Source organism: Neospora caninum, chromosome V (genome assembly GCF_000208865.1).
Source record: "Neospora caninum Liverpool complete genome, chromosome V".
NCBI classification, from domain to species: Eukaryota; Apicomplexa; class Conoidasida; order Eucoccidiorida; family Sarcocystidae; genus Neospora; species Neospora caninum.
Genome location: NC_018391.1, coordinates 2533036 through 2560633, shown reverse-complemented (window position 1 = coordinate 2560633; position 27598 = coordinate 2533036). Strand labels below are relative to the sequence as shown.

Below are 27598 nucleotides of genomic sequence, written 5' to 3'. Positions count from 1 at the left end.
CCTGTCGGCGGAAACCCCCACATTTCCAACCTGAGATCGGACACTCGCTTGGGTGCGGTCACTCGCGACTCGGTACGAGTGTTTCGGTGCCTGTTCGATGCCGGCTGTCCACATCGTCGTTTCCCCTGCAGGCTCGAGGAAGGCCACCCTTGCCGCAGAAAACGAATACTCCGCCTCTCTCCCTGCTTTCCTTTTTCGCCGGCCAGAATCTTTTGTTTCTCTTTGCCGCGCAAAGAAATGAGCCGCGGAGGAGCGCACGTCGGTGGCCTTCCCGAAGCGTAGTCCGTACCGCGATTTCAACTCTTTTTCTCTGCCTCGCATGCACGCTAAAGAAATGCCTTTGCCTCACGCGCCACAGAGAGAAACTCTCTCTAGCAGAGACCTGTCTGTTTCCCGCTCACTCGTTTTTCCTCTTGTGTGCCCGGGTAGCCTTGCTCGCTCGAGTTTCCTCAGCAGACCGAAATCGGAGAGAAGCCGCATCGCCGTTTGTCCCTGAAGTGCGAAACGGGGCAGACTCCCTTTGTTGAATCCAAAACCCGGAACCACTCGAGTGTGACCCGATCCTCTTGTTTCCCATCCGTCATTTGTCGGCTCCGGCTTTACGCGTTTTCTCCTTTGTCTTCTTTGCCTTTCTCGCCGGTCTTCACGGCCTTTTCCTGCCTTGTTTCCTGCCTTTCCCATTCGCTTACCCCTCCGGCGTCGCGTCTCTCCGTCGCTCGCCCTCTCCTGGGACCTCGGTTCTGCGCGCCTTCCTCTTCGCGGCGCCGCACGCAAACGCGCCACCTCCGTCTGCCCAAGATGGCGCTTGGAGGCGGACCGGGCGGCGGTTCCCCTCTTCTCGTTTCTGCCGCGGACATCCTCGCAGCCGCCGTGGAGAAAAGACGGCAGGACCAGCTAGCGGCGAGTGCTGCGTGGACAGCAGACGGCGAACCGCCCGCTGCTCCCACGTCATCTGAACCGGCGTCTTCTAGAAGTGAATCGGCTGATGGGGGCTGCGACACACAGTCCGTCCCCCCACCCAACGCAGTGCATCTGCATGTGTACGATCTCGACCCTACAATCAGCAAATACATGAACAAAGTTATGCGGCCTCTCGGCGCAGGGGCTTTCCACGCAGGAGTTGAGGTGTACGGGATTGAGTACTGCTACGGACAAACGCACGGTACGGCGCGATCGGTTCGCGGGTCTTCACTACGACCTACTCGCTTTTCTCTTAGGCTTGTTCTCTCTCGTCCGTCTCCGTTCTTTCTTCGAGCGCCGCTCATGATGAAAATGGCTCCAGCTATGAGGTGCATGCAACCTAGTTCTCAATGATTGTTGTTGTGCAGAGCTAGATCGACCACGGGCGGCGAACGGAGCAGTAGACAGAGAAACAGACACATAACAGGGGTGGATTTGAATGCATGCACGTAGAACAGCCTGGGAGAGGGCCCTTCTCTCCAGGTTGCCACGCTCGCAGGCGGATTCAGCTTGCGCTAGTCTGTAACGGGTGCCTGCAGCTGCTCAGGTCACCGGCACCAGGAACTGTCTGTTTTGCCATCTGTCGACGCAGACAAATCTCCAGGTATCACAGTGAATCGCCCTCGTCGGCACCCGGCCCACATCTACCGAGAAACAATCTATATGGGGTAAGGCTGCGTTCTGCGGTCCACGTTTCGCCGCGTACCTGTCGATAGTGGCTGTCTATCTGCATGCCATATTCAGAGCAGAGATCGCTACGAGGGCGTCGAGACCGACGGGGGACCGGTTGGGGATGTGTTCGAAATAACGGGTTTCCTGCTCGATGTGCGGACGCGGGGTCTTGGCGGACGGACCGTACTTCATCTCCTTTGCGGCCCCGCTCCCCTCCATGCTATTCCTTTTTTGTCTTTTTTCGGTGGATCGTGTCGATGTCTCCCCAGAGAGACGGCTCTGGCACACGAAGAGTTTGTGGCTCTCATTGAAGCCCTGAAGGATGAATGGCCCGGCGAAAAATACAACATCTTGACGAGGTACGCTCTCTTCCGTTGGATTCCTCTCTGCATGCAAGGGCGCTTTTCGTTTCATTCCCCATCTCTCCGTCACCTGGTCTCCCTAGACATCCGACGAAGTGTTTCGCCCCGCCCGGTCCGCAGATCTGTTTCCCCGAGTCTTCCTGTCTTTTTGGTTTCGCGAGAAACCCTTGCTCTTGCTTTGTCCGGTCTTCGCCTCCGTCCTCGCTCCCCCTCCGGCGCGATCCTTTGCTCCGCTCTGCGCCTTCGCCTCTCCGTGCTCCTCTGCCGCCAGCCTAGGGACAGGGCCCGTGCACCGCTGGCCTCCGCACGTTGCGCCTTTCTCTCTGGCCGTCACTGAGGGCTCAGCTACTTGCAGGCGGGCGGCCCTTTCGAGGGACGAATGTCTCCCTCTCTGTATATATGCATATATATGGGTAGATCTATCTAGGTGAAAACCCGTAGACCCCTGTGTACAGATAGATATATTTGTAAACGTTTCTCTCTCATTTCTTTTGAGCTGAAGGGATGACTGCGTTTTCTCGAAGTGACCTTAGCGAGGTTATTGTCGCGGCCCGTCGCGGTGGTGATACACCCGTGGAAGGGTCTGGCTTGTGCTGAATTTGAGACTGTCGTGCGTGGCGTCTGCTTGGGGCCAGGAACTGTCTGAACTTTGCAGATCAGCTATGTCTCCTTCTCGGAGTGGGGTGTCTCCCCCCGTGGCTTCTGCGCCTTCAACAGCAGGCCTCGAGTCTGCAGGAGAGCATGCAGTACGCGGCGCGGAGACTCCAGCAAATCGATGAGACCACAGGCCTCTCTGCTGTGGCGTCGGCGGCAGCCACCGCAGCCGCAGCTGCTGCGCGGGCCTTTGGCGGTTTTCTGCGGCCTTCCTTGGAATCCCAGGTAGGTGGAGTTGGAGAGGGGAGGGCGGGGGACCGCTGAGGAGCTTTCAGCGCCACAAGGCGAGGGCGGGAAGGGCGACGCACCGCGATCGGAGGTAGCGAGGAGGGAAGAAGAAAAGGCAGGCCGCGAAGACGCACACCGGAAAGACGAAAGTGAAGACAGAGCGCCCAGGGACAAAGGGGAAACGGGAGTGTGGTGGCGCGAAGCGCGCCACGAAAGTCTCGGACTAGCCTTTCCGGAGAGACAACAGCGGAAGGAAGAAGTGATCGCGCGGAAGAAACAGGAACGGGGCTCGACGTTCTGGCAAGGCCGGGCGTGCGGATGCTGTGGGGCAGTTGTGCGTTTCTGCGGGCGAGACAGGAATCTCGTTACAGCGGAAGGAGCAGCGCGAGCGGCTTTTCCAAGTTCCTTGTCGAGCGATGAGGAGAGCGAGACAGCGCGCTGGCGTGGGCCGCCTGGCAAGGGGACACCCGCGGCGGGGCGACGGGCCCTGTGTCTCTGGGAAGGAGGCAGCGTCGCGGCGGGGACAGACCGCCCGGGAGAGCGAGGGGGAGTCCAGCGTTTTCGTTTGCGCTTTGAGAGAAGGCGGGAAGGTGAAGCGCCGATTCAGCGAGGACGGCTTCCCTCTGGAGGGCCCAGTCTCCATGCCGGATGCGCCAGCTAGCCCCAAGGAGACACCCATTTCCAACACAGGGGGCTCCGCCCCTCAGGGGCCGTTCTTGCGGGGTTGCAGATGCATGCGCATCATTGAGCGGAGACGAAGAGGACGACTGCGACAGCGGCAGTTTTTCGCCCCGATAATCGGAGAAGCGAGCATAGCAGCAATTTCGTCGGAGACCGTTCCAGACAAGGGGCAGAGCAACGCCAATATTTAATGTGCGGGAGGTAAACCTTTTAGGTTCGCAGAGGGAGTCTCGGTCTTCGGAAAGCCGAAGCGCGTTGAGAGAGGACTCACCGAACGGTGCCGTATAGAAGAGGCACGAGCGATGACGCGCTAACGGCCGCGCAGGGCGATCGGCCTGACTGACTGGAGACAGGTGGAGGCATATGGAGCCGAGGCGCTGAGGAAGTGGGGGAAGAAGACCAAGAGGGGGATTGGCGAGGGCGGTGAAGGCCTCCGTCACTTCTTTGCTCGCTGGCGACGCAGAAGCGACGGAAGCTGAAGCCGAGCGCACAGGTCGATGCGCGTGAGAGAGGGACTGATGAGGGAGGCGCATGCAAGCGAGACTAGAGGCCGTGGAAAAAGGCTCTCTGCACGTTTTCGGGGTGTATGGCGTCTCCATCTAGGCGGCACTGGGCGGATTCTGGTTCCCAGGGAACCCTTTTCTCAAGGGACTCCGGAGGCGAGAATTGCCTTGGAAGACTCTTCTCCAATATTGGGATTGTGGAAGGGAAGCAGAGACAGACCGACGGAAGCAGAGGAAAGATAACAAGACTCCAGGAGAAGAAGCCTAGCGAGGAGACACGAGACAGAAGAGGGAAACCGAGAAGGGCAGACAGGCTCCAGAAGGGGAACACGAGGGAAAACAGGCGCAGCAAGTTGTTGCAAGCGCCTGGGGGCCCTCCAGGGGAGAAGGACCGACCCGTAAGGCTGGAGGAGACTGGCGCTGCAAACCAAAGCGCCTGTGCGCTCGCGAAAACAGGAGCTTTTTTCCGAGATGGAAACGCCGCCTGGGGGACAGGGAACCCAACACAAATCCCGAACGCACAGGATTCTGGCATGTGATGCACGGCGGCGATAATCCGTTTTTATCGAACGACGCGTGCAAAGATTGACGACGTGTTTGCACGGAGCAGAAAACGCTTCGCACTTTTAATGTCTCTTTTTTCTTCAGGAAGGGCGAAGCGTCTCCTCTCGTCTCGATCGCGCCCTAACCTCGGTAAGGAGCAGCTCTACTGGCTGACGTCGGACGGGGTGTACAGACACTGAAGGCCGCCAACGTCTTCAAGTCAGCCCTTGCTTACTAGACGCATAGCCTCACCAAAAACGATTAATATATATAGCGTTTTTCACGTGTACCTATGTATACGCATTTGTGTATACTATACACGTATATATATATATATATATATATATGCACCTTCTGCGGGATGCTATGGATGTGTATCCGTGTACCTCTCTCAGCAAGCATGTATATGGCTGCACATTTGTGCTTACAGATCAGCGTGAATATCTGTTTGCGGGGACAAAAATGCGTCTTTATTGACTGCGACGGTGTACACCCGTTCGAATCGATGGCATTTCTCGCCTTCGTTTCACATCTCTAGACTCCTGTCTTTGTTTTCTTTTCCAGGGGATCAGTCTGCTGTCAGGCGGTTTAGGCGCTTTCGCAGACGGCGTGGCTGTAGGTCTCGCTGGCCTGATGGACGACGATGATGCCGACGTTCCGTATCCTGATCCTAGCTACGTTTCTACCTTGCACTGTTCTCTCCCTGAAGCGTCTCTCCAAGAGTCTCCTCAACCCTCTACCCTCCCTCCTTCCACATCTTCTCCGTTGTCTTCCTCTCCTGCTCGTTCTCTCTCTGCGTCTGCCGCTGCGTCTGGTGCTTCTGCCGGGGAGCGACAGGTGCAGTCTCCTGACAACAATGGCAAGCTGTTTTACCTCTACGACGAAGCGGATCTTTCTCCTTCGCAGCTTCTAGAGGAAGAAAACAATAATATTCTGCCTGACCACGTGGTGGAGTCCTCTGTGTACTCTCTTTCGCTTACACCTGGAGCTGGAGACAGTGGCGCGGCATAGAGACACCGGAAAGACGAGAGTGCCGAAAACGGGAGACCCGAGAACTGCCATGGGCGGTGAAGCGAAACACATTTGAAGAGCATTTTGTTCGTGGTGAGATTCGAAACCTTCCGCAGAAGGCTGACCAGAATCGAAGACTTCAGGGCGTTGGCGTCCAAGGGGAGGTGTGTTGAATTACGCGAAAAACGCACAGACCGAAGAAGCCAGCCCGTTAAAGAAGCAGGTTCGCCCCGTTGGAAGGCCGAGATGGAACACAAATCGAGGGCACTCGAGATGTAGATAGTGTGTGGTGGCATCCGCGAGGGCATACCTTTTTCACAGGCAGGTACGAATTTCAAGAGCACTTACGCAGAGGGAGCGATGTGCCATCCTGTGGACCTGTATATTGAGAACTGGATGCAAACGCGTGTCGTGCATGTACGTGTGTCCCACGTAAATATATCCTGGCGTAGGTACACCGTCTCCTCTCGATGTTTTTGCGGGGCTCGGCGTCCTCTGCATTTGAACTGGAGGACATGGAGCATACTCGCAGCAGAGAAACGAGAGACACTGGCTTTTATCAGGTCTTGGGCAGGAATTGGATCTTTGGCTGTCTCCAGGAGACGAGGAGCTCGAAATTCGAGAAAACTCTGTACTTCGAACTGGAAGGCGTCTGCTTTTTTCGTAGAACAGGCAGGGAGCACATTCTGGTATCAGCGCGAGGGGGCGTGCATCACGCGCTCCTATGCAGATCGAAACGTTCGTGCCCTCGGAAAAGCGCACGTTTTTGCCGAGGAAAAGGACGTGATACCCCCGAGGTCACCGACAGCATCGTGACCAGGTGCTGTCAGAAGACGCGGTGGGGAAACATTGGAGCGGAACAAAAAATCTGTAGGTTCGGCAGCAGACTCGTGCTTTCACAGAAATATGCCAAGCAGCGAGACGACCTAATTGCAATTTTGCCGGTGAAGTACAACTGTCGGCAAAAATTGTTACTGGAACAAACCTTGTTGAGGAGGCTACAATTACGGCGAATGGATGTGGCAGTGTAGTTGCGATTTCATCCCTTCGCAAGAACTTTCTGGGTCAAAGAGTGCTCAAGACAACGCTGGCTGACGACGGATTTTCTGAAAGCGGGAAAACTCGGGGGATCCTGCAGAACAGCCCCGGGCTGTGTACGACACTAGTGTCGAAAGAAGGTAGCATCAGGAATGTGTAAATGTGTCGACCAGCGTCCAATTCTCTCCTCGTGCTAAGGATGCAGTTTATCAAGAGCTTCGCGGATACGATTGGTTACCAGGTGTATCTCGGACCCCTTTGCTTCCGTATTTGGTGGAAATTTTGGCTCAAAGGATTCTTCGCGCAAAGGCACATCTGGAATCGGTAGCAACTGCACATGAAACCAAACGCTTCGTCACATCCGTAGATTACAACACTTTCCGCTTTTTCACTGAATATCACTTTCGTACGCACTAGTCTTTTCCGGCACACCTCGGCTGCACCAGACCTAGCACGAAGCAGATATTCAGATGTTGCGTTCAACACCGCACTGTTCCGTACCAGGAAGAAGTAAGAAGTGTTTCTTGTGTGTTAAACACACCGAGGAAAACAGCCACATCGGATGAATTCTACTGCCGCCCAGCCCAGTTTGACGGGCATACCAGCGCTTTGCTCGGACTTCGTCCTAGCCTCTACCGCATCAGCCATTAGCAGCTCTTCGTTTTGACATCCCTAGATTGCCGCCTGCTATTCCTTTGTGCCAACATAGACAAAGCACTTGCTTTGTTTCTACACTCTAAATTTATGTTTTCTTCGCACTCACGGAAACTGGAGAGTCACAGCAGAGCAGGATTTGGTATTTCGACAGCAGGCGCTGTAGCATGCACGGATCAAAAAGGGGGTCATCCCTGGGCTTTGTTACCGGGCGCGGGGGGACCAGGGGTTAAACGCGAAGAGTGAGAAGGAGAATCCTCCGATAGCAGAGACGAATTGCGGACATCTCTGGTATTGCTGCTTGCATAAAATGGACATTTCTCGTGTCTTGACGTGAGGCTGACGTCGGTAGCTGTGAAGCTGCCGGACTTAGGTGTACGTACACCACAAAGGCAACATATTTTGTGGTTCCTGTGCGACTTTCTCGAGAAGAGAATTGGGGAAAACCGAACTGTCAAAGCGCAACACAGTGCCGAAATCGGAACGTCTTTGGTTTGTTCGCTTGTTATCGGCGTCCCCAAAATGCAGGACTGACGTCCTTTTTTCCTCATTTCCTTCCCTCCGTAGCACCCCGCGTCGTCCGTCACCAGGCGACGGCGTTCTCTTGCGTTCCGCTTTACTTCGGTCTGAAACGATATATATGGTGTTACAGTATCGTCGCATGTGCTAGGGAAGAATAACTTTTTTTGAGACGAAACAGATAACTCAGAAAGGGCGTTGCTTTCCCGTCTTCCAACCTGTCCCGCAAATAGGGTGCTCTGCAGTTTCCGAATCGACTGGTCCTCTCTGCCGCCGTAGCTATTCCGGCCTCCTCTTGGTTAGGAATCTCCAGCGTCGGTGCATCTCTGTCCCTACATTTTTTCACGGCAGAAGACAATTTCCCGCTTATCTTTTCGTTCGTCCGCTGGTTTGTGCTCCTCGCCTACGCTTGCCTCTCCCTGGTCTGCCGTTCTGTGTCAGGGCACCGGCTGCGGCGCCTTTTTTCTCTTGTGTCTGCCCGCTCTCTATCTCATCAGGACAGGGAGAAGAAGCCGACTACTGCCGGCTCGTGTTCCTCGTTCACTGCCAAAGGAGCCGTCGCCTTTCGTTTCCTCTGGTTCAAGATGGCGCGACTCGAACCGGACACAAATTTCATCTTCGAAACTTCGGAGGACTGTCAGGTCCTGCCGACGTTCGATTCTATGGGCTTCAAGGAAGACTTGCTGCGCGGCATTTACGCGTATGGCTTCGAGCGCCCGTCTGCGGTGCAACAACGTGCTATTGTCCCAATAATGAAGGGCCGAGACGTGATTGTACAGAGCCAATCTGGGACGGGTAAAACGTGCGTCTTCTGCCTCGGTTGTCTCCAGTGTATAGACCCCAAAGTCCGCGATCCACAAGCCCTTATTCTTAGTCCTACCAGAGAACTCGCGGAGCAGTCGCAAAAAGTCTGTTTGGCGCTAGGCGATTACATGTCCGTTCAGGTGAGAACTGCGGGATAAAGGGACTCAAATGCACGAAGCACGCGCACCTTACTAGATATCTGTACACGCGCTCAAGTATGAATGTTTCTGTGCTTACCGTGAGCTGTCTATTGAAATGCAGAAATCCTGGTTGAATGTATAGACGTGGATTCGCGAGAAGCGCATCTGCAGTTGCTTCTGCCTTCTTCGTGCTTTGCTTAGGTTCACTGCTGTATTGGAGGGAAGCGCGTGGGAGACGACATCCGCGCCCTAGAGGCAGGCGTTCACATCGTGTCTGGCACCCCGGGCCGGGTGTTCCACATGATCGCTCAACGCCACTTCAGCACGCGACACATCAAACTCCTCGTCCTTGATGAAGCCGATGAAATGTTGAACCGCGGCTTCAAAGAGCAAGTCTACGATATCTACCGCTACCTCCCACCCTCCACTCAAGTTGTCCTCGTCTCCGCTACTCTACCCCACGAGGTAACCCGCGGTCGTCCGTCGCCGACTGTGCAGGCCCGCAAAAATACAGACGCAGTTATGTGGATTTCTCTTCTTATCTTTCCAGGCGTGTATCTCCATCGCCCTGTATATATATGTATATTTGAAGGGTGTGATGGTAGCGCGGGAACTGGATTGGTGTCGGATTGAGAGTTTGCTCTCACATACGACCGCGCCTGTCTCGGTGCCGGGCTGTGTGCGCAGATGCATGTGCGCTGTCTTCGAAGCCCGAGTATGCGTAATAGCGTGAGCAGGCCTGGGAAGATGTTCTCGAGCCGGTTTCTTTTGTGGTTTTCGCGAGGAATCTCGTTCGCGTGCGAGGCAGCACGCCTTCCGAAGGCTCGTTTACCTCCCTGAGCGTCTCTGACATCTCCGTTTTTCTTTCCGGTTGCAGGTGCTGGAAATGACAACAAAATTCATGGACGATCCATTCCGCGTCCTCGTCAAACGTGATGAATTGACACTGGAAGGCATCAAGCAGTTCTTTGTTGCGGTTGAACGCGAGCAATGGAAGTTCGATACGTTGACGGATCTGTACGATACACTCACTATCACACAGGCGGTCATCTTTTGCAACACAAAGGCCAAAGTCGAGTGGTTGGCACAGAAGATGAAAGAGGCGAACTTCACGGTAAGCTCCACATCCCAGGAGATAGGCTGCTGGCTTGAACACGCGAGAGCTTTCGTAGGTGACTGCCAGAGGGTGCTAGGCTGTCTCAACAGCTGGGGGAAGGCCACGCAGCGAGACAACCAGTCTCACCCGCGCCCCGTGTTGTGGACGCTAAACGCGAGAAGGGCAAAACTCCGGTAAGACGGCAAACTGGAAGGCATGCATTGGCAACTGGTGGCCGTGACGCTCAGCATTCACACGCCAGCGTAGCTCTCTGGAGCGTGCCAGAGAGGGGAACGGCGGCGAAGGTCGACACGTGAGATTTGTACGGCACCTCTTTTCCCCCCTCAGGTTAGCCGCATGCATGGTGATATGCCCCAGCAAGAACGGGACGAGATTATGAGGCAGTTTCGAGGAGGCCAGAGCCGCGTCCTCATCGCCACCGATGTCTGGGGTCGCGGATTGGATGTCCAACAGGTGCGTCTTGGGAACAGAGAGGGTACAGCTGTTTCCTCCTTTGCGTGTTTCCTTTCATCCCAGATCCTTTCACTCTACGTGCTGGGGGTGTCCTTCGTTCGTCAGGCGTCTTTGTGCCCTTCTACTTGTCGCCTGGCTCTGTGTGTTGTTTCTCCTTCCTGCTGTCGCGTGCCTGGGGGGAGCGGCGGGAAGAGACCTTTGTGTTTCAATTTTCTTATTTTTGTCTTCGTGGCTCTTCGCTGTTCCTGTTTCACCATCCGCCTATCAGGTGTCCCTCGTTATCAACTACGACTTGCCCAACAGTCGTGAACTGTACATCCACCGCATCGGGCGCTCCGGTCGTTTCGGCCGCAAGGGTGTTGCTATCAACTTCGTGAAGGTACGATACAGCTACAGGGCAGGAAGGCCAGCTTGTGTCCACACCGCGTGTAAAAGGAACGCTATCGAGATCAGTCGGCGTGCATGCGGCCAGCGCTGCTCTTCATCGTACACAGGTTTTTTGCCTTCGTATTCCCGTTGTCAGACGTTAACGTGCGTTAGCTCACGTCAGGAAATCTGGTTACCCGTCCACGCGTAAACAAAACGCGTGTGCTTCTGATTCCCACGCGTGCGTTTATGCATATATATATATATATATATATATATATATATTTCGCGTGTCCATTTGTGGTAGTGTTTTTGGTTTTAGGTTGTTGACGCAGGAGGCGACACCCATTTTACTGCGACGATGTGGGCGCGTTGGTTTGTATCCCTCGGGTGTGCAGCTTGCGTGGCTTTCCTCTAGAGTTGACCTGTCGCTCGGGAACACGCTGCTACATCCGTCTGCTGTCGCAGAAACCGTGAATGAGGGTCCGTTGCGGCGGTACTCAGTAGACGCAGGGTACGCGCCGGTTTAGGTCGTGTGTGTGTGTGTCGTGTTGTGCGTTCTCTCCTTTCAGAACGACGACATTCGCATTCTCCGGGATATCGAGCAGTACTACGCCACACAGATCGACGAAATGCCGATGAACGTCGCGGACCTCATCTAGGCATGCAGAACCCCTGAGAAACAGAGTTTGGAATGCGCGAGACGTGCAGCCTTGGGATTTCCACAGTCTTCATGGCGGAGTTCCTGTATCTCCTGTTTCTTGCGGCTCTCTCGGTTGTCCTCTACTCCGAAGGACCGAGGTGCCTGTGACTGCATGTCTGTGTGGGCTGGGAGTCCCTTCAACTCGTCACGACGTACCAGCCCCTCGTCTTTGCTTTGTTCTTCCAGCAACGCTTTTCTTTTCCCACTCTTTTTCCGTGCCCCCCCCCCCCCCCCGGGTGGTTGGCCTCGAACAGGCTCGACTGGTCAGCGAGAGGCACACTAGAACGAGGAGAGCAGAGAAGAAGGGTTTTGAGATATGCACGTCAGCACGGAGTCTCCGTACCGGTCTCGTGTTCACCACGCATCTTCTGCTCTTTTGCATTTTATTTTTGGCACCACAGAAGGAATACTGCGCTTTATGCTTCAAGAGCGGCAGCACTAGGGAAATGCAAAGACACATCCAGATTTCGGCGGCGCGCTCCTTCCCACTCGCGTTTCACGGGTAGACACTCGCGTGAAACGCGTCTCTGATGCCAGAATCGTAGATGTTCAGCCCGCGCTTTTTACGCCGTTAGACGCGGCGAGAGGAACTCCACTCAGTTGGGCAGCCAGGGCGTGCGTCTGTCGACGCTCCGGTAACCCCTCAGACTCAGGCTACTAGAGTATTTTACATCCTGTAACCAAGACGACCCCGCTGACGACGCAGGTGCCCCTTCTCACGGGTTACCGCAGCAGATTGCGTGTTGCAGGAACCGTTTTCGTGTTCTGTGATCGCCATTCTTGTGACCAGAGTTGCGATGCGCCGCACTGTCAGAGTAAGGTAGCCGCATCTGGCAAAAAACGCCCTATCGAAGGCCGACGCCGTGGTTCCCGAACGCCTTGCGACGAGTTTGCGGACTACTGCAGATGACAATTGCCTGATCATTTAAACGAACGAGCGAAGCCAGGCCACCGCAGATTGCTCTTCACCTTATGAAGCGAAGAATACGACAACAGCTCACGCGCTGCGGGTGATGCCAGGCAGAGGTACCTATAATAATCAAGATCATACTATATAGCCAAAAATAGTAACCCACCCACTGACGTAGGCACGCTGTTTTAGAGATGAAGACGAGTCAGCAGAAATATGGGGCCAGTTAGACGGTTTCCACGCTCACAATCATCCATCGTTTGCTGCGAACGATTCTTTTACCTCGTCTACGGTGACCCCGAATTCATGCACTGCCTCGCTTCCGAAATCATCTTGAACGCGGTTTCCTAGCATCCTAGCAGTAACGGTCGCCCCACGGACGTCGAGAGACGCGATTCGTTCGCCGTCTGCGCTCATCTGGCAGCATCGGCTAAAAGCCAAATCTCCATATCGTTTGCCTAGAAGGTAGCCGTTTCAAAAACGTAACGGACTGTCCACTAGGTGTAGGCATTCCTGCCTGCCGACGCCTGCTGCCTTCCACAGCCGCAACACGGCATACTGTTCCGACTTCCGAACTACCAAGTTCAGGAGACCCCCCCGTGTAAACGCCAGTATCCTGGACGGCGGTGCCTCTGTTTTCTGGGAGCATCCGGCAAATTTCTCGACGTGACTTTGTGTATTCCTGCCGGAACCCTGGCGCTGATGTACCGACCGTAAAACACTCCAACGTTGTGTGTATGTCTCGGTATTTTCGATGCCTATGTTTTTGGAGAAGCCCTCTCCTACGCCCTAAAAGACGGCTCAAGTGTTGGGCTTCCTCGAACCTAAGAGAAGGAAACCGGCAATACACACTGCGTACTCTTCGTAGTGTAGATTTCCGCTGCCCGACAGCGCGTGCCGTTTTCCCGTTCATGCAAAGGTCACAGCAACGAAAAACGGGAAAAAAAGGCTGGTCACTTGCTAGCCGATACCCCGTGGGGAAAAGAAAAAAGCAAAACGCAAAAACCGTTCCACGGACGCTGGGGAATGAAATCACGCACTGTCGCTGGTGGCCAGCGCACTTTCCAGTACATATGCGGGCTCTACCGCCGCGGAAAGGAAAGACATGTGTGTAAACTGTGCCAGACGCGCTACTCCATTCAGATTCGCACGGGTAACACGTGAGAAGAACTGCCATCAACCGCCAGAGTAATTCATAGCAACCTCAGATCCACACTCTCTCTTTGGTACCTTTATCCACCTTATGTGGTCTCTTCGTCCACAGTGTGGTCCCCACGTGCGTCCACAGCCAGGAATCATTTGACCCCCAAGGCCATCTCGTTTTCCACTTTACCATCTTTTTAAAGATGTCGCCCGCTCTCTCTGGCAATGTTTCCGCCGCATGCACTGCCACCACATGCCCACGCACCTCTTTGCGCATACGGCCAGGCCGCGCTCTTCCTCTGTTGTCCATTTCTCCTTGCTGACTGCCTTTCTGGTCCCGTGACCTGCGCGCGTTCCGCTCACCCCGTCTCGTTGAGCCTTCGCCGCTTTTGAGGCCCTGCCGCACACCTGCTTCCTACACTTTGTTTACTCCACAATAAGAACCTTGAGGAGGTTGCTGGAGCCGGCAACCTCTTCCTTCATGCCGTGCACTGCGACAATGCTCTCTCCTTCTGTGACGAGTTCTCTCTCCTTGGCCACGACAATGGCGTTTCGGATCACGTGGTCCGTTCCCTGGAACGACGGAACCTGCATCGTCGTCACCCCGCGGATGACTTGCAGGTGCTTGATGGTGCTCTCGGAAGCACTCAGCGCCAGGATAGGCTGCATCGGGCGGTACTTGGCGATCAGGCGCGCCGTCTGGCCAGTCTCAGTCAAGGCCAAGATGATCGCGGCGTTGACGCACTCTGCAGTCTCGACGGCGGCTCTTGCAACCGCTTCTTGCGTCGAAATGGGGGGCGGAACTGCCAAGCACATGGCGCGGTACAGGGCAGGGTAATCCACGCACGTCTCTGCTTCGTAGCAGATGCGGGCCATCGTCTCCACGGTGATCACCGGGAACTCGCCGTTGGCGGTCTCCCCAGAGAGCATAACACAATCTGTGCCATCCAAAACCGCGTTCGCCACATCAGCTGCTTCTGCACGCGTCGGGCGAGGGTTCTTGATCATGCTTTCCAGCATCTGCGTCGCTGTAATCACGGGCTTTCCGACGACATTGCACCTAAAAACATGCGGAAAACAACGCATACGGATCCGGTGGACGACCCGAGAACGAGCGAGACAAACAGCTTCCAGAAAATGACGAAACAACGCGACGACGCCCCTCCCGCGACCTTCGAAACGTGGTGCCTCTCACGCCAAACAAGACTGGGATGACGGCAACGCGAAAAACGCGAAGCTCGACCAACACTGCGTCTCGAGTGATACCGCGCTTAACGTTGCTTATCCTCATACGCCGTTTGTTCCGTTTTTTAAATTCTCGCTTTTCGGCGGCCACTGGGCATTCAACGGTTGCGGCAGCTTCTGCAGGGTGGAAGGGGGTTCCCTCGGGGCTTTTTCTGAGCGTGGCCCCGGGTCCGTTTTTCTCCCTTTTCCTCCACAGTGACTCACTTGGCAATCATCATCTTCTGGGCGAGGAAAACCTTCTCGGGGGGAATCTCCATTCCCAAGTCGCCGCGGGCAATCATGATACCGTCCGCTTCCGCGAGAATCTCGTCAAAGTTGATGAGTCCTTCCACGTTTTCGATCTTGGGAATAATACGAATGTGGCGACCTCGGGGCCCAAGAAGTCCACGAATGTAACGCACGTCGTCGGCGCTCTGGACGAAGGAAGCAGCAATGAAGTTGCATCCCATGGGAATGCCAAAGTTCAGGATGTCGTGCTTGTCCTTCTCGCCAATGACGGGCAGCTGGACCTGGACGCATTTTACGAAGAGCCCACAGAACCAGAGGAACGAGATCGAGTCACCGAGGATTTCGGCAGAGGCTCGCGACGAGGCACGCGGAAGACGCGTTTCTTCGAAGACAGAGCACACAGGAACAGTCTTCCAAATAGATTTCATGGAAAACCTAAAATTCGCCTGTTTGATTGACATTTCGCCGCTTTTAGCGTGTTGCATTTCCTATGCTCCTTAACATCACAGCTATCGAATCATATCGTTTCATCACGAAAGCGTGGCCGCAAAGCTAGACGGCGACGGAGAATGGAAACGCGTGGGGCAAGACGCGTGGGAGAACCCACCTTGACGTTGGGAAGATTCATGTTCTTCCGCTCGCCAATTGTGGCGGTGTTCTGCGCCTGAGCGATGACATAATCGCTTCCAACTTCGACGACCTTGACGGAGAGCGAGCCGTCCGCAATGAGGATGGTGTTGCCTGAAGGTACAGCCGCACAAACATGTGGGGGAAACAGAAGGTAATGCACGAGAATTGTACGCACCGAAACGCGAGAAGAAAAACATGGGAGAGACAAGAAAAACAGGGGGGGCATGGCCACTCCACTCACGCCACGGTGGCAACACCTGAGTGGCGAGAGAAGGGGAGCACATGCCCCGAGCACAGGCGAAAAGAAAACGCGGGAGCTTTCAACGAAAGATACGAACGAGACCACCAGCGGCGTCTCTTGGAGCTGTAAAGGCGATACGAAGACAAGCAAGAATGAAGACAAAGTGTCAGCTAACCTGGCTTCACCGACTGAGGAAGGGCGGCGTAGGAGCACGCAATCGTTGTCTCGTCGCCAATGAAGTTGTAGTCCGTCACGATCTTCAGAGAGGCTCCCTGCTGCAAGGTGATGGGCTTGTGGTCCTGAATGTGGCAAGCATGGGCGCGGCAGAGTCGCTTCTCACGGGCCTCTCTCGGACAGACTTGTGCACACACATCTGTATGTGGTCACAGACAAGGTAGGCAAGTTGTATGATCCCTTCTTTCCGCCTCTCTTCTGTCCCATTTCGGTCCAGTTGTGTGGGTTAATTCCCACCCATTGCCTGTTACCATCGTTCCCTCTCCTTCCCCCCGTACACTCCTGCCTCGTGTTTTCTCGTACAGTTCCCCTGATCATCCTCGTTACCCGCTCATCGCCGCCTATACACTGTCTGCTCTGCCGTGCCTATACAGGCTCGTAGCGATTCCAGGCTTCTTTTTCACCCCGATGGTCCCGTCCCTGAGGCTTTTTGTGAGTACCTTCAAGAATCCAGTGCGGATTTCAGGCCCCTTGGTGTCAAGGAGAATTGCCAAACGCGCTTCCGGTCTCTGTTTCATGGCTTCCTGGATGTTTTGGACAGTGCGTGCGTGCGTCTCATGGTCTCCGTGAGAGAAGTTCAGGCGGCAAACATTCATGCCCGCATCGATCATCTTAACGAGTGTGTCGACATTCCAGCATGCCGGGCCCATTGTGCAGACAATGCGCGTACGGTGCGCAGTCCAATCTTCTTCAGAGCGCGGCTCCAAAATCTGGGACATGCGAATATTTGTGCTCTTTCCCAGCTGCTGCGTCATCACGGAGCTGGCGGAGACCAGCCTGGCGACGCGGCCGCTCTCCACGGTGCCGACGCTCAGCGTCTGAGGTTGTTTCGACGCCATTGTGATTGGAAATGAGAGAAAAATGTCAGCCCACGCGAATGGTTGGCGAAAACGCAAAACCAGCGGAAAAATATCGACAGACACAAACCCACAGCGCGACTGGCACACCTCGGTGACGGCCCACGCAGACACCCGCAAACAAACCGTACGTGAGAAAAAGGGCAAAGTTTGCACAGAGACAGATGAAAAAACAGGGAAGCACATGCGCGTGCAAAAGCTTTTGTGGAGTTGCACACGCGACGACGACAGCCAGTCGACGCAAACAGGATGAGGAGAGAGCGCAGTCGCGGGGGGAAACGCACACGACGGGGAGGGCGAACGAGATGACGCGGAACCGAAGCCACACGCGAGATAACTGCGTGCGCTGCTCTACCCCGCGCCGAGCTAGTTCTTTCGGCCATCCCACCATGGCTCCTGCGGGCACAGTCGAACGCTGTCTCCCGAGGGGGAGACGGGTGCCGACCCAGTCGTCGAAAAGTGAAGCAATCTCGATTTGAGCGGATCGACAAAACGCCGATCCCGGAGGGCAGGGAAGCGGCGGAAGCAGGCAGCAGTCGACAGGTCACTCGTCAACCTCGAGGAGCCGCGTCTCGTGACCGTGTTGGGCGCAAAAGTTAGTTGAGAGCCAGCGGCGTAAACAACAGCCCATTTTCTCTTGAACAGGGACTTGCAGTGCAGCTGCCCAGGATGGGAATGAGCACATGCCGACGGGATACGACGTCTACGCCTGGTCTGCTGGTTTAACACTATATGATCTATGCCATCACGAGCCGGGTGACGTAGTGTGATGCTTCCCTGTCCTGGATCACCGCCCGGATCTCTACTGTATTGCGCTCTGCTGCGCCGGCGCGGGGCCACGCGCTTGTCACCACTGGAGCTGGACTCAGGTTCAGCCATTCGGGAGATTTTGTCACTCACTCCGCTACAGCAACGAGGCACAGGTGCCTGCCACTGTTGGAACCTGGACGGAAACGTGACCGTGATACTCACGCGAGTTCACTAATCACCTTTCCGATGTGAGGATGTGCACGATAATATTACTGCGTAGTAGTGCATGCTGCTCCGTGAATTTCTTCTGTGGACACGGCGCTCATTCACCTTGCCGGTTGCAGTTACCACCAGGTTATACCGCTTAGCGATTGTCATCGACGGCTGGCTCTCTGGCGTGGGGCAGTCAGAACTCCATAGAACTGGTAAGGCTGACCCGCTCAAGGAAAGGACACGAGAGACAAGGCAGCAGCCGCAGAGTCCCAAGACAAAAGCAGACAAGCATGCCGCTATCAACGGCGTTGGGTGAGGCGTCCCCGAAGCCACTGCCTTCCCCAGTCGAACCACGTCGTTCAGATGCTGGATGGTTGGTTGGCTGCGGTGATGCACGTGCTGCCGGAGGGCCCGAAAGCTGCCTGGGAGAGGCACGCTGGACGCCTCTACGCTGGTCATCACATGCAGTTCCAGTTAATACTTTTTGGTTCGTCCTCAGTGACCAGACACCTCACATCGACGGGGCTATGTTCCGGTAGTGGATTGTGTCATGACTTTACAGATGGAAGACAACCCGTTGGATTTCTGTTCTCTTGAAAAGTGGGACAGTCTACCTATTGAATTCACACGTTCTGTTCTCGTGACGGTGACGCCGCTGTGGAGGCCAAAGTCCACTGATACGACTTTCAGGATGACCGTCTTGGACTCAGAAGATTATATTGTGTCGTGGAAACGTGCCCTTGCAGAAAGAGGTTTGGGTTTTGAGGACGACAGCAGACAGCAGGATGGCCATGATTGGTGGAACCATGCATCGATGAGCTTGATGTACATTATCCATTCTTTAGTGAATGCCCCTTGATGGTGCCAGGATCGACGGGAGCACAGGTATATCGACGGTTTACGCGCACGCGCTATCATCAGTCCCCTGCTGAGTTTTCCGCCAGTAACGCCCCAAAGTACTCTCCCTTAGGAGGTGAGGCGAAGTCGACAGGGCATGCAAGTGAGGTCTTCTCCGCTTGGACAGATGTTGACAGTTTCTGGTCCATGTTGTCAAGCACATTGATAGCGCACACATGGCCTTTATCGCTGATCCGAATCTCTCGTTTTTCTCTATCTCCATCCATTCTTTCACAGTCGATGGCCTGCGCAGTTGCACAATTTCCCCTTTCCTGTACTGGAAGCATAATGAAAGGAATGGATGAAAACAAGGGCTCATGCATACGCTTGCTTGGCCTCCCCTACACGGAAGATGCACACGGTCTAACGAATCAACCGAACCACAGAAGCCTTCAGTTGAATCTCCTGGCCGGGCCCGAAAGTGATGCTGCCTGCGTGCTGACCGACATTATATACCGGGGAACGACTAAAATCATCAGGTTCGCTTCATGATGAAGTTGCGAGGATCCACGGGTTCGGCATGGTGTTTTCAAACAATGCCAGAACTGAGACAGAACAAGGTAACTCTTCTGCTCTGCTCATCACTTCACGCAACCGGATCCCGACAACTGCGGTACATGGATTCTACCACTGAAACACAGAACGCCCACCGCCAACTATATCCAGTGGAAGGTGCACACTCACGTGGAGTGTCGCCGGGCAAACAGTGACCAGCGCCGCGGCCCGATAGCTGCCTCTACGGCTCTTTTGCGGAGAGGCTTATAAATGCAAGGTTGCGCCACTTCACTGCACGATGTGTTTCGTGCGTCTGTTCCGTGAGTGAGATATTCGTTCATTCGAGAGAGGCCTTCGAGACTATATTTGCTGCCCACAAAGAGGGCAGGAGGAGCAATCGGGACGAATGGCACCACCATATGGAGTAGGATGAAAGTGTACAAGCAGAAGCGGGACAACGTCGGCACTGTCATACTTCCTCACTCGGATTGCCATGTGGCCGAATAATTGTGTGACAATGCAGGCGATTTACTAACAGATACTCTCATGCTGTTACCTTGCCCACCCGATCAAGCTCTCGAGTTTTTCCGTAAGCTGCGCCACTCCATGCGAACAGGAAGTGAGGACGATACAGGCTCTGGTATGGTGCAGAGTGTGCTACGGTCGCTTTTTGGCCGCTGCCGTGAATGCACCGAACTTGAGTCGATGGTAGACCGTCTCCACATAGTCAGATTGAAGAGGGTTGGTATACTAGGCAGGACACGGTCTGGATGAATCGAAGACGTATGACGAGCTCCAGAGTGTTTTGAGGGTGTTCCAAATACGTCCCCTGATCGCTGTTAGTCACTCGAAAAGTTGACTTAAATCCAGGATCCACCCACGCGACGTCGAACCGTACCGTTAGTCGGACCCTGTGGGAACCGCTATCAGCGCATAATGAGCATTACCGCATAGGGTGCATCCAACCGCATTTTCCACTCACTTCCTCGGCGACTGCGGCCGTAAAGGTAGTGTGCCAGCTAGAAAAGCAGAAGGGGGGTAGGACTGTCCTGGTTACTGTCCTGGCTTCAGCGGTCCGGGCGATAAGCTTGGACATGTGCGGGGCCTTTCCCGCCATGGTTTGCAGCTTGCTGGCAGTCATTGTTTCTTAGTTCGATGAATCTTCCTCCAAGTTCGTTAGTATAGAACCGAAGAAGTGGGGGTCTCTCGTTACCTCGGGGTATGTGTGGTGAGGCTACCACAGCACGTTCCACGTCACGTGGTCCCACTACCGCTGGTGCCGTGGCGACAGCTTTCTTCCTTTAGGGTATCCGTCCTCGTGCTGCCCACACGCGGTCGCTGTGGGTATCGGCGTTAAAAGCCATTCTGAGATGCCGGTTTCAACTGGGTTGAAAAACCCCTAGGCATTTTCCCAAGGGATTAGGGGGTGCCCCTGTGATCTCTGCCTCCGTTTAGGAACATATGTGGGATTCATGCCCCGATTAGGCCCTCTCAGGAACGTCAAGGTGAGACGCAATGTTGGTAAAAAACAGGCACGTTTTCTCCGGTCGCTGCCGCTGAGAGACAAAACAGAGCCGGTGGGTTTGTGTCGGAGAAGTGGACGGCCTTTGTAGGCCACTAGACTCTCATTCGCCGTGGTGGTCACATTTATGCGGAATCGCTATACGAGTGCAATTACACGTTGAGTTTATAGTAGTAAGGCAGCTGTTCATCGCACGGTCGAAGTACAGATGGATCAAAGCAGCTCTTTCCCTGCCTCCTACGCTGGTGCTTCTCTGCCGTGTGCCTAGGGGAAAGATCCACGTTCCCCCCCATCGGCGACCGACGGTAAAAGAAGACGTACGGTCTTCCTTTGTATCTCGACCCCTCTTCATGCGAACAAGGTGTTGATTCGAACGTTGCTTACCCGGCGCAGGATTACATGTATCTGTGGCTCTGACAATGTCTCGTTCTAACCGTGACTCCGCCAATATTGGACCGCGCGAACGGCGGAGTCCCAGCCAAAATTGAACACGAGTCATGGCGTGCGAAGAAGCGATTGCATTCCCGGTGGAGCTTATCTTGCTGTTGAGTAACTGAACGTAACAAGAGCTGCCACCGTTGCCCGGTTAACGAACGGATGCTACGTTTCCGTGACGCAATTTTCCCCATCCAGCCTTATTCAAACCAAGCTCAGCCCCGATTCCTAAAGCAGCTCTTACATGTCAACCCCACGGAAAGAAAGACGCTGTACGAAACCACGCGTGACTTAGACGGCGTGGCCGATGTTCCCTCATGAACATCTAGATGGTACCTCTCGTGAATTACGAGAACTTTCTCCACGCCACTGAGCTCATGGCTGACAAGCAACACCAGACCATCTCCGTGTACGTGCGTGTGTGTGTCCGGCCTTTTGAAAGTTGTTGCTGTTTTCCTCGTGGTCGGAGGACGTGGTCATAATAAAACACTTCGACGCGCCAGAGTCACTGAGGCATTCGTGGCGCATTACACCCTGAGGTGCTCTGCTGCTGCTGTCAATTCAAGTGCGTCGGGCCTTCGATTTACACGAAATACGGCAATGCCGTCTAAGTCGCGGACGGAGCACCGCAGTCAGTGTCAGTACGAACGAATATCTGCCCTGGCACCTTTACATTCTGCTTATATGACGAACGCGGCATGATCAGCTAGGCGAAGATATCAATCTTGGTGCGACAGCAACGGGGCAAGGAGCTGGCGCCGGTCAAGCTGTTCACGCAACTGACCATAATCGTGAACACGGCTGTGGCTATTGGCGTTTGAGTCGACCTACCGGCGGGGTGTTCGAAGCAGCCTGATGCGGACGCAACGCGCGTCATGGCGGGTGCTAGCGCTGGGCTTGAGTTTTGTTGCGCAGCCCCTGCCAACAATGAGGCTAGATGACATGGTGGCGGGGGGAATACTTTCGCGGCATTTCAATGCCTTTGTTGGGAGTGTCTCACTACTCCATCCTTTCCAGGCAGTTAGTCTCATTGTTGCTGCAGCTGTGAGCACCTCTCCAAACACAGCTGATGTTGTTGGTTCAGAACCAAGCACATCACAGGCTTCGGGTGGAAACTCCCCACCGTGGCGCCCACCTAACAAAGACAATCCTCTAGGAGGGGATGCCAAGTCAGACGCAGAAGATGAAGATATTGATGCATACGAGGAGGCGAAGGCACAGCTGGACGCATATATGAGACGGATAGAAGCGGTAAAAGCGAAGAGTTTCGTCCTGCAGAAAAACCTGCGAGAATCAAGGAGACGGTGGAGGAGTGTAGAGAGCTATTTGGCCATGCGACGTTCGAGCCGCTGCAAAGCCTGGGTGAGTGAATTTTCGACGGTGTTACATCGACTGTTGACGCTCTAAGTGCGGATGGCCCGCTGTATAGGCTGAGCAGGCGTAAAACGTTCCCCGATTCACCTGACCCGTTGCCTACGAACGCTGCATAACCGTCTCTTCTCTCATCCTGCTTCCTTGTGACTGTGGCAGACCCCTGAGGAAGTACAGAGATTCACAACGATGTACGAAGAACGGAAGCTGGGTAAACAAGAGGAAATACGCAGGAGATATCAGAAGGTGTCCGACTTTGACAATGAAAAAAAAATCCTGCGGTCGAAGGTAGACACGATTCTCAGACAGCATCCAGAACTCCGCCGTCTCATCGATATTCGCCGGAACATATGGCTCCCCCGCAAAGAAGCCGCGCCCGGAGCCGAATCCTTGGGAGTACCGTCAGCGGCGCGAAGTGATTCTGATGCTATGCCTCAGACAGAACAGGAGATGCAGTACCGTATAGAACGCCAGATGCGAGTAGTAAAGAACTGTTTATCAGTACGGTTACAATGGCGAAGGCGTATCAGACAGAGGGTACAAGCCGAAGAAGAGTTGAAAGTGACTCAGCTTTCTCACGCCTCAAGCGATGTGGCCACAGGTAGAGGGTCCACTGCGGCCAAGTTGCAGGCGGCAGCCACGATCCGGCATGAAGCCGAAAAGGCATTACGAGCGGCGGAAGAACGACTCACAACTGCTCGAAGAACCATGCGGAAATTACGACAGTGGCACCGTTTTTGCAAGACGGGTATAACGTGCCAGGGGGCTGCTGCCACAGGCGGGCCCGTCTCAGCAGGTCCATTAGAGAGCGTCCAGGCTCCGGCAGTGTCAGTCATAGAGGAGCCTGATGCCGGGGAGGGAAGCAGCAAGGCTGGAACCAGCGTTGGCCCTCCGCTTCCAGAACGTGGCACATCAAAAGGAAGGTCGACTTCAGACACTTCAACAGCCACGCCTTTGCGGCGGGAGCCTCGTCAGGAACGACGCGGCAAACGGGAACGAAAGAGGCATGGTGAGAGAGATCTCCGTTTCACTGGAATACCATCTCGGTAGAGCCACACTAGATAGGGCAGGTGCCTCTCACATAAAGAAGCACATGTGCAGGTGTGGACCCAAAAGTGAAAGCTGTGTCTTGGTTTCTCTGCTGAGGGCACTGCCCGCCAACGTCTCTTACCTAATTTTTTCGTGCTGTAGTGACGTACAACGTGACAATACCCGTCAAGGGAGGTATCAAGTAATTAAGGTTGGACTGAAGAGCCCAGAATCGTCGGCAGGAAAGGACTGCCTTTCCATGTTGGGGACAGGCGCCTCCATCTGGCAGTAGTGTGCCTGTGCCATCTGCAGATGGTGAGGCACGAACGCTGACATCCCGAGTTGGAACATACACTCATACGGGCAGTTGAGCGACCGCAGCGACACTGAGTGGCGTGGACTTGGGGATGGATGTGAGAAGAGAGGAGGGAGGTTCTTGGTTTCGTTCGACACATAAGCCTCAGAACAAAATCAGAACGCTGTCGCCCTGAAATGCGTTACCAGCTTGTCTACCGTTCCTGCAGGTTCGGAGAAGCGACACACCCCAAGCGCTAAAAAACGCCCTGCTGCAGAACAAGCGGTAGAAGTGGAGACACCGAGGCCCCCATCAGGTCACGACGGCGGCCGCGGATCGATAAAGACCTCGTCGAAGAAAAAACGACCGATGCCGAAACCGGCAGGCAAGACCACCTCCGGAGCTCCACACCATCCACCGGTGCCTCCGCCAGCAGAACGCGTCCGCCCTAGAGAAAAGCGAGACGAGCCGAGCAAACGCAGTCCCAATCAGGCAGAAGCGTCGACAGCGCAGCTGCCGAAGCCTCAGCCAGGTCCTGCCAAGGCACCACATGCCCAACCACACCATCAGACACATCCACAGACTCCGCCGTCGAGCCCGCCTCAGATCGACCCTCACACTGCTGCTCTTCGGTCCCCGCAGCCACAACCAATTCCTTTTAAGGCCCAACAACACCACCCTTCCATGCCACTGCCGACGCCAACAGCCGCACAGCTTCCTTTAAACCCGTCTCAAGGCGTGGGTGAGGCGGCCGCGCCTACACGCGCGTCGCCCGGGGACGACGGTGCGGCGCCGCCATCCACATACGTCTGGGAATCATCAGAATCCGCCCGAGTATCGGCCATAGAGAAGTGGCTTCGCGGTACGTAGCGGAAGAATCGTCAGCCTCACAGATCAACCACAGCCACGTAGCCACGTTGAGACGTTAGGAGATGTTGCCGCAGTGGGGGCGAGTTCGGGAAAAGACCAGACGTGTCGGGGCCGCTGGCGTAGATCGTGTGTCCATATGGCTGAGCGATGCGGGGAATGGAGAGTTTAGCGTGATGCCCCGATAACATCGGGATTGTCCACGAATCCTGCTGTCACTGAGTCAGACGGATGTGCTGCTTCTGGACTCTTGCGTGTTTCTCATATACACTATAGGAGACTCTGACGCAGGAACGTCGACGTCCGCTGGCAGTCTGGGCGCAGCAGCTGCGTTCGCGAATCCGGTGGCAAACGAGGGGGGACAGCTGTTGTGGCAGCCACTGGGTTGGGGTCCAGAATCTGTGGGAGACGGACATCCTGGTGACCCAGCATCAACGACGCCGACAGCCGCCCTGCTTCTTTTTAACCCGTCTCAAGGCGTGGGTGAGGCGGCCGCGCCTACACGCGCGTCGCCCGGGGACAACGGTGCGGCGCCGCCATCCACATACGTCTGGGAATCATCAGAATCCGCCCGAGTATCGGCCATAGAGAAGTGGCTTCGCGGTACGTAGCGGAAGAATCGTCAGCCTCACAGATCAACCACAGCCACGTAGCCACGTTGAGACGTTAGGAGATGTTGCCGCAGTGGGGGCGAGTTCGGGAAAAGACCAGACGTGTCGGGGCCGCTGGCGTAGATCGTGTGTCCATATGGCTGAGCGATGCGGGGAATGGAGAGTTTAGCGTGATGCCCCGATAACATCGGGATTGTCCACGAATCCTGCTGTCACTGAGTCAGACGGATGTGCTGCTTCTGGACTCTTGCGTGTTTCTCATATACACTATAGGAGACTCTGACGCAGGAACGTCGACGTCCGCTGGCAGTCTGGGCGCAGCAGCTGCGTTCGCCCGTGCAATGGCATCTGATCTTGGAGAGGCGCCATCAGGACCGTCGGGCATGCCAGACACGTCTGAGGGAATGCGAGAAGGGGCGCCCAGGGGAGCGGTGGGGCGGCTGTCGTCTTTGCGCGCATCGGCACCTTTGTTTGCGCAAGAGGGAGAGGGCCCATACCGCGCAGCGCCACCACAGACTCGGATCACGGCGCCACAGTGGACGGCGGGAGTTAGCCAGCAACGTGCTGACTGCGGAGAGGGGGGGTCGTGGAATGCGCTGCCAGGCAGCCAACGGAATGCTGGCGGATTTGAGCCGACTGAGCAGAACGAGTTCGAATGGTGGCCAACGCAGCTGGATATGGAATTGCAACAGTTGACAACGCCGGCATCTCCAGTAGGGTCGCAACGTGTCACCAGTCATCGTGCTGGTTTCCCCAGGGGGGGCGCACGGGAACTGGATGACCCGCATGGTGCTGCAGACGGGAGAGACCCTTCGAGACCCACAGGAGGACGTATGCGCGATGGTAGACCCGTCTTTCAAGCCGCCTCAGGCGGTGCAGGTCCGCATGATCACAGCGGGACTTTTCCAGCATGGAGTTTCCAACCGAGCAGAGTGGGAGGTGAGACGTTTACCCATCAAATAACGACAGCGGGCGCAGTTGCCGGACCACATGTACCTGACACTGTACCATCACGCCCCTGGCGACACGAACGTCGCGCAACGGGAGCCCCGCACGCACCTCGTGGACCAGAACGGCGACACGCTGCTACTCTTGCTCCGGTGGAGAGAGCGCCACCGTCGCCTCAATCAAGTGGGTTGCTGCTGGAGAGCCCCGCACTCTATGCTGGTCCGCAGTTCCCCCCTGCGTCGAGCGCAGACTCGGAAAAGCGCACTGGGAGTCCGAGCCTGAAGGGACCGGAATAATGTGTATGCTCGTTCCCGCCACGAAGCGTGCGCGGCAGCACCCAGCCGGGCAGGATGGAGCCCGTCATGACTTAAAAGGGTGCATCTGGGACCACCGAGAGCGCGCCGGCGCATGCACGCATCAGTGGGCGTGCTTCATGCTCGTCCACACCAGCAGGGTGAACCAATAAAGCATGACAGAGCACTCAGGAGCAGCAGTCTTCGCGATAAATGACGGGGGAACACTAGATTCCATGATCGACGGGCAAATCAGGTACAAGTCCTCAGGTGGCTTTCACACTCCACTACTGGAAACTGATGTTAATTTGCCAGGAAGTAACGGCAGTTCGCCGAGTTGATTTGTTATTCCTGGAAATAACCCTTTAGGGACAGGCGGTGTTGACTGCAGCGTTTGTGTCTGGAGTATATTGCAAGAAACTAAGCAATTGCCTGTGTCACGGCAGTAGTATCGGGTGACTCGACATAGCTGACATCTTTCGGACGCCTTTGGCGCTTTGTTATTGTATCCTCGCCACAAGCTGGCAAATTCAGCGGCAGAGCACCAGTCGATGCGGACTCTCCGGCCCGCTGACCCGCGATGGCTCCATCTGATGCTGAATGCACCCGAACAAACATGTCAATCTGGGATGATCTGGCGTATCTGGCTGACCTAAATTTTCTCCGTAGGCGCGGCTGCCTGAAGGAATGTCCTTGTCTTGCTCGGAGGTGCGTATCTCTCAAGGTGCCCTGAGCTACGTCTGCTAAGCTTTTGCGCGTGAGTCTTACCCACCATAGACATCAAGAGCTGCCGCTTTGTATTTGTGACAAAAGTGTTGCGTGTGTCGAACGCCTTCAGCTTTGGCAGTATAAATGCTTGTTTCTCACAGGGCTATTTCTTGGAGTTCATGGTATGCGACACGCAACGGGCTGAGCAGCTTTTCTCACCTCACTATTCTTGTTACTTTTTGACGTGATTATTTGGAATCGCTGCACG

At 55.2% G+C, this 27598-nt stretch overlaps 3 protein-coding genes across 3 annotated transcripts; 2 read left to right on the top strand and 1 right to left on the bottom strand.

The window, feature by feature from the left end:
* Positions 1-798: 798 nt before the first annotated feature.
* On the top strand, positions 799-5614 carry NCLIV_015220 (hypothetical protein; the record flags this gene model as incomplete). The annotated part of the gene is made up of 6 exons (XM_003881712.1): positions 799-1162; positions 1553-1628; positions 1902-1991; positions 2630-2873; positions 4709-4753; positions 5168-5614. The coding sequence occupies 6 exons, from the start codon at positions 799-801 to the stop codon at positions 5612-5614; spliced, it is 1266 nt and encodes a 421-aa protein (XP_003881761.1).
* Positions 5615-8409: 2795 nt separating this feature from the next.
* NCLIV_015210 (putative ATP-dependent helicase, putaive) lies at positions 8410-11367 on the top strand (the record flags this gene model as incomplete). The annotated part of the gene is made up of 6 exons (XM_003881711.1): positions 8410-8769; positions 8971-9234; positions 9647-9883; positions 10214-10339; positions 10608-10718; positions 11278-11367. 6 exons carry the CDS (start codon positions 8410-8412, stop codon positions 11365-11367), a joined length of 1188 nt encoding a protein of 395 aa, XP_003881760.1.
* Positions 11368-13887: 2520 nt separating this feature from the next.
* On the bottom strand, positions 13888-16878 carry NCLIV_015200 (Pyruvate kinase, related; the record flags this gene model as incomplete). Its single annotated transcript, XM_003881710.1, has 5 exons — positions 13888-14521; positions 14911-15215; positions 15542-15675; positions 15981-16104; positions 16480-16878. 5 exons carry the CDS (start codon positions 16876-16878, stop codon positions 13888-13890), a joined length of 1596 nt encoding a protein of 531 aa, XP_003881759.1.
* Between the last annotated feature and the right edge of the window lie 10720 nt (positions 16879-27598).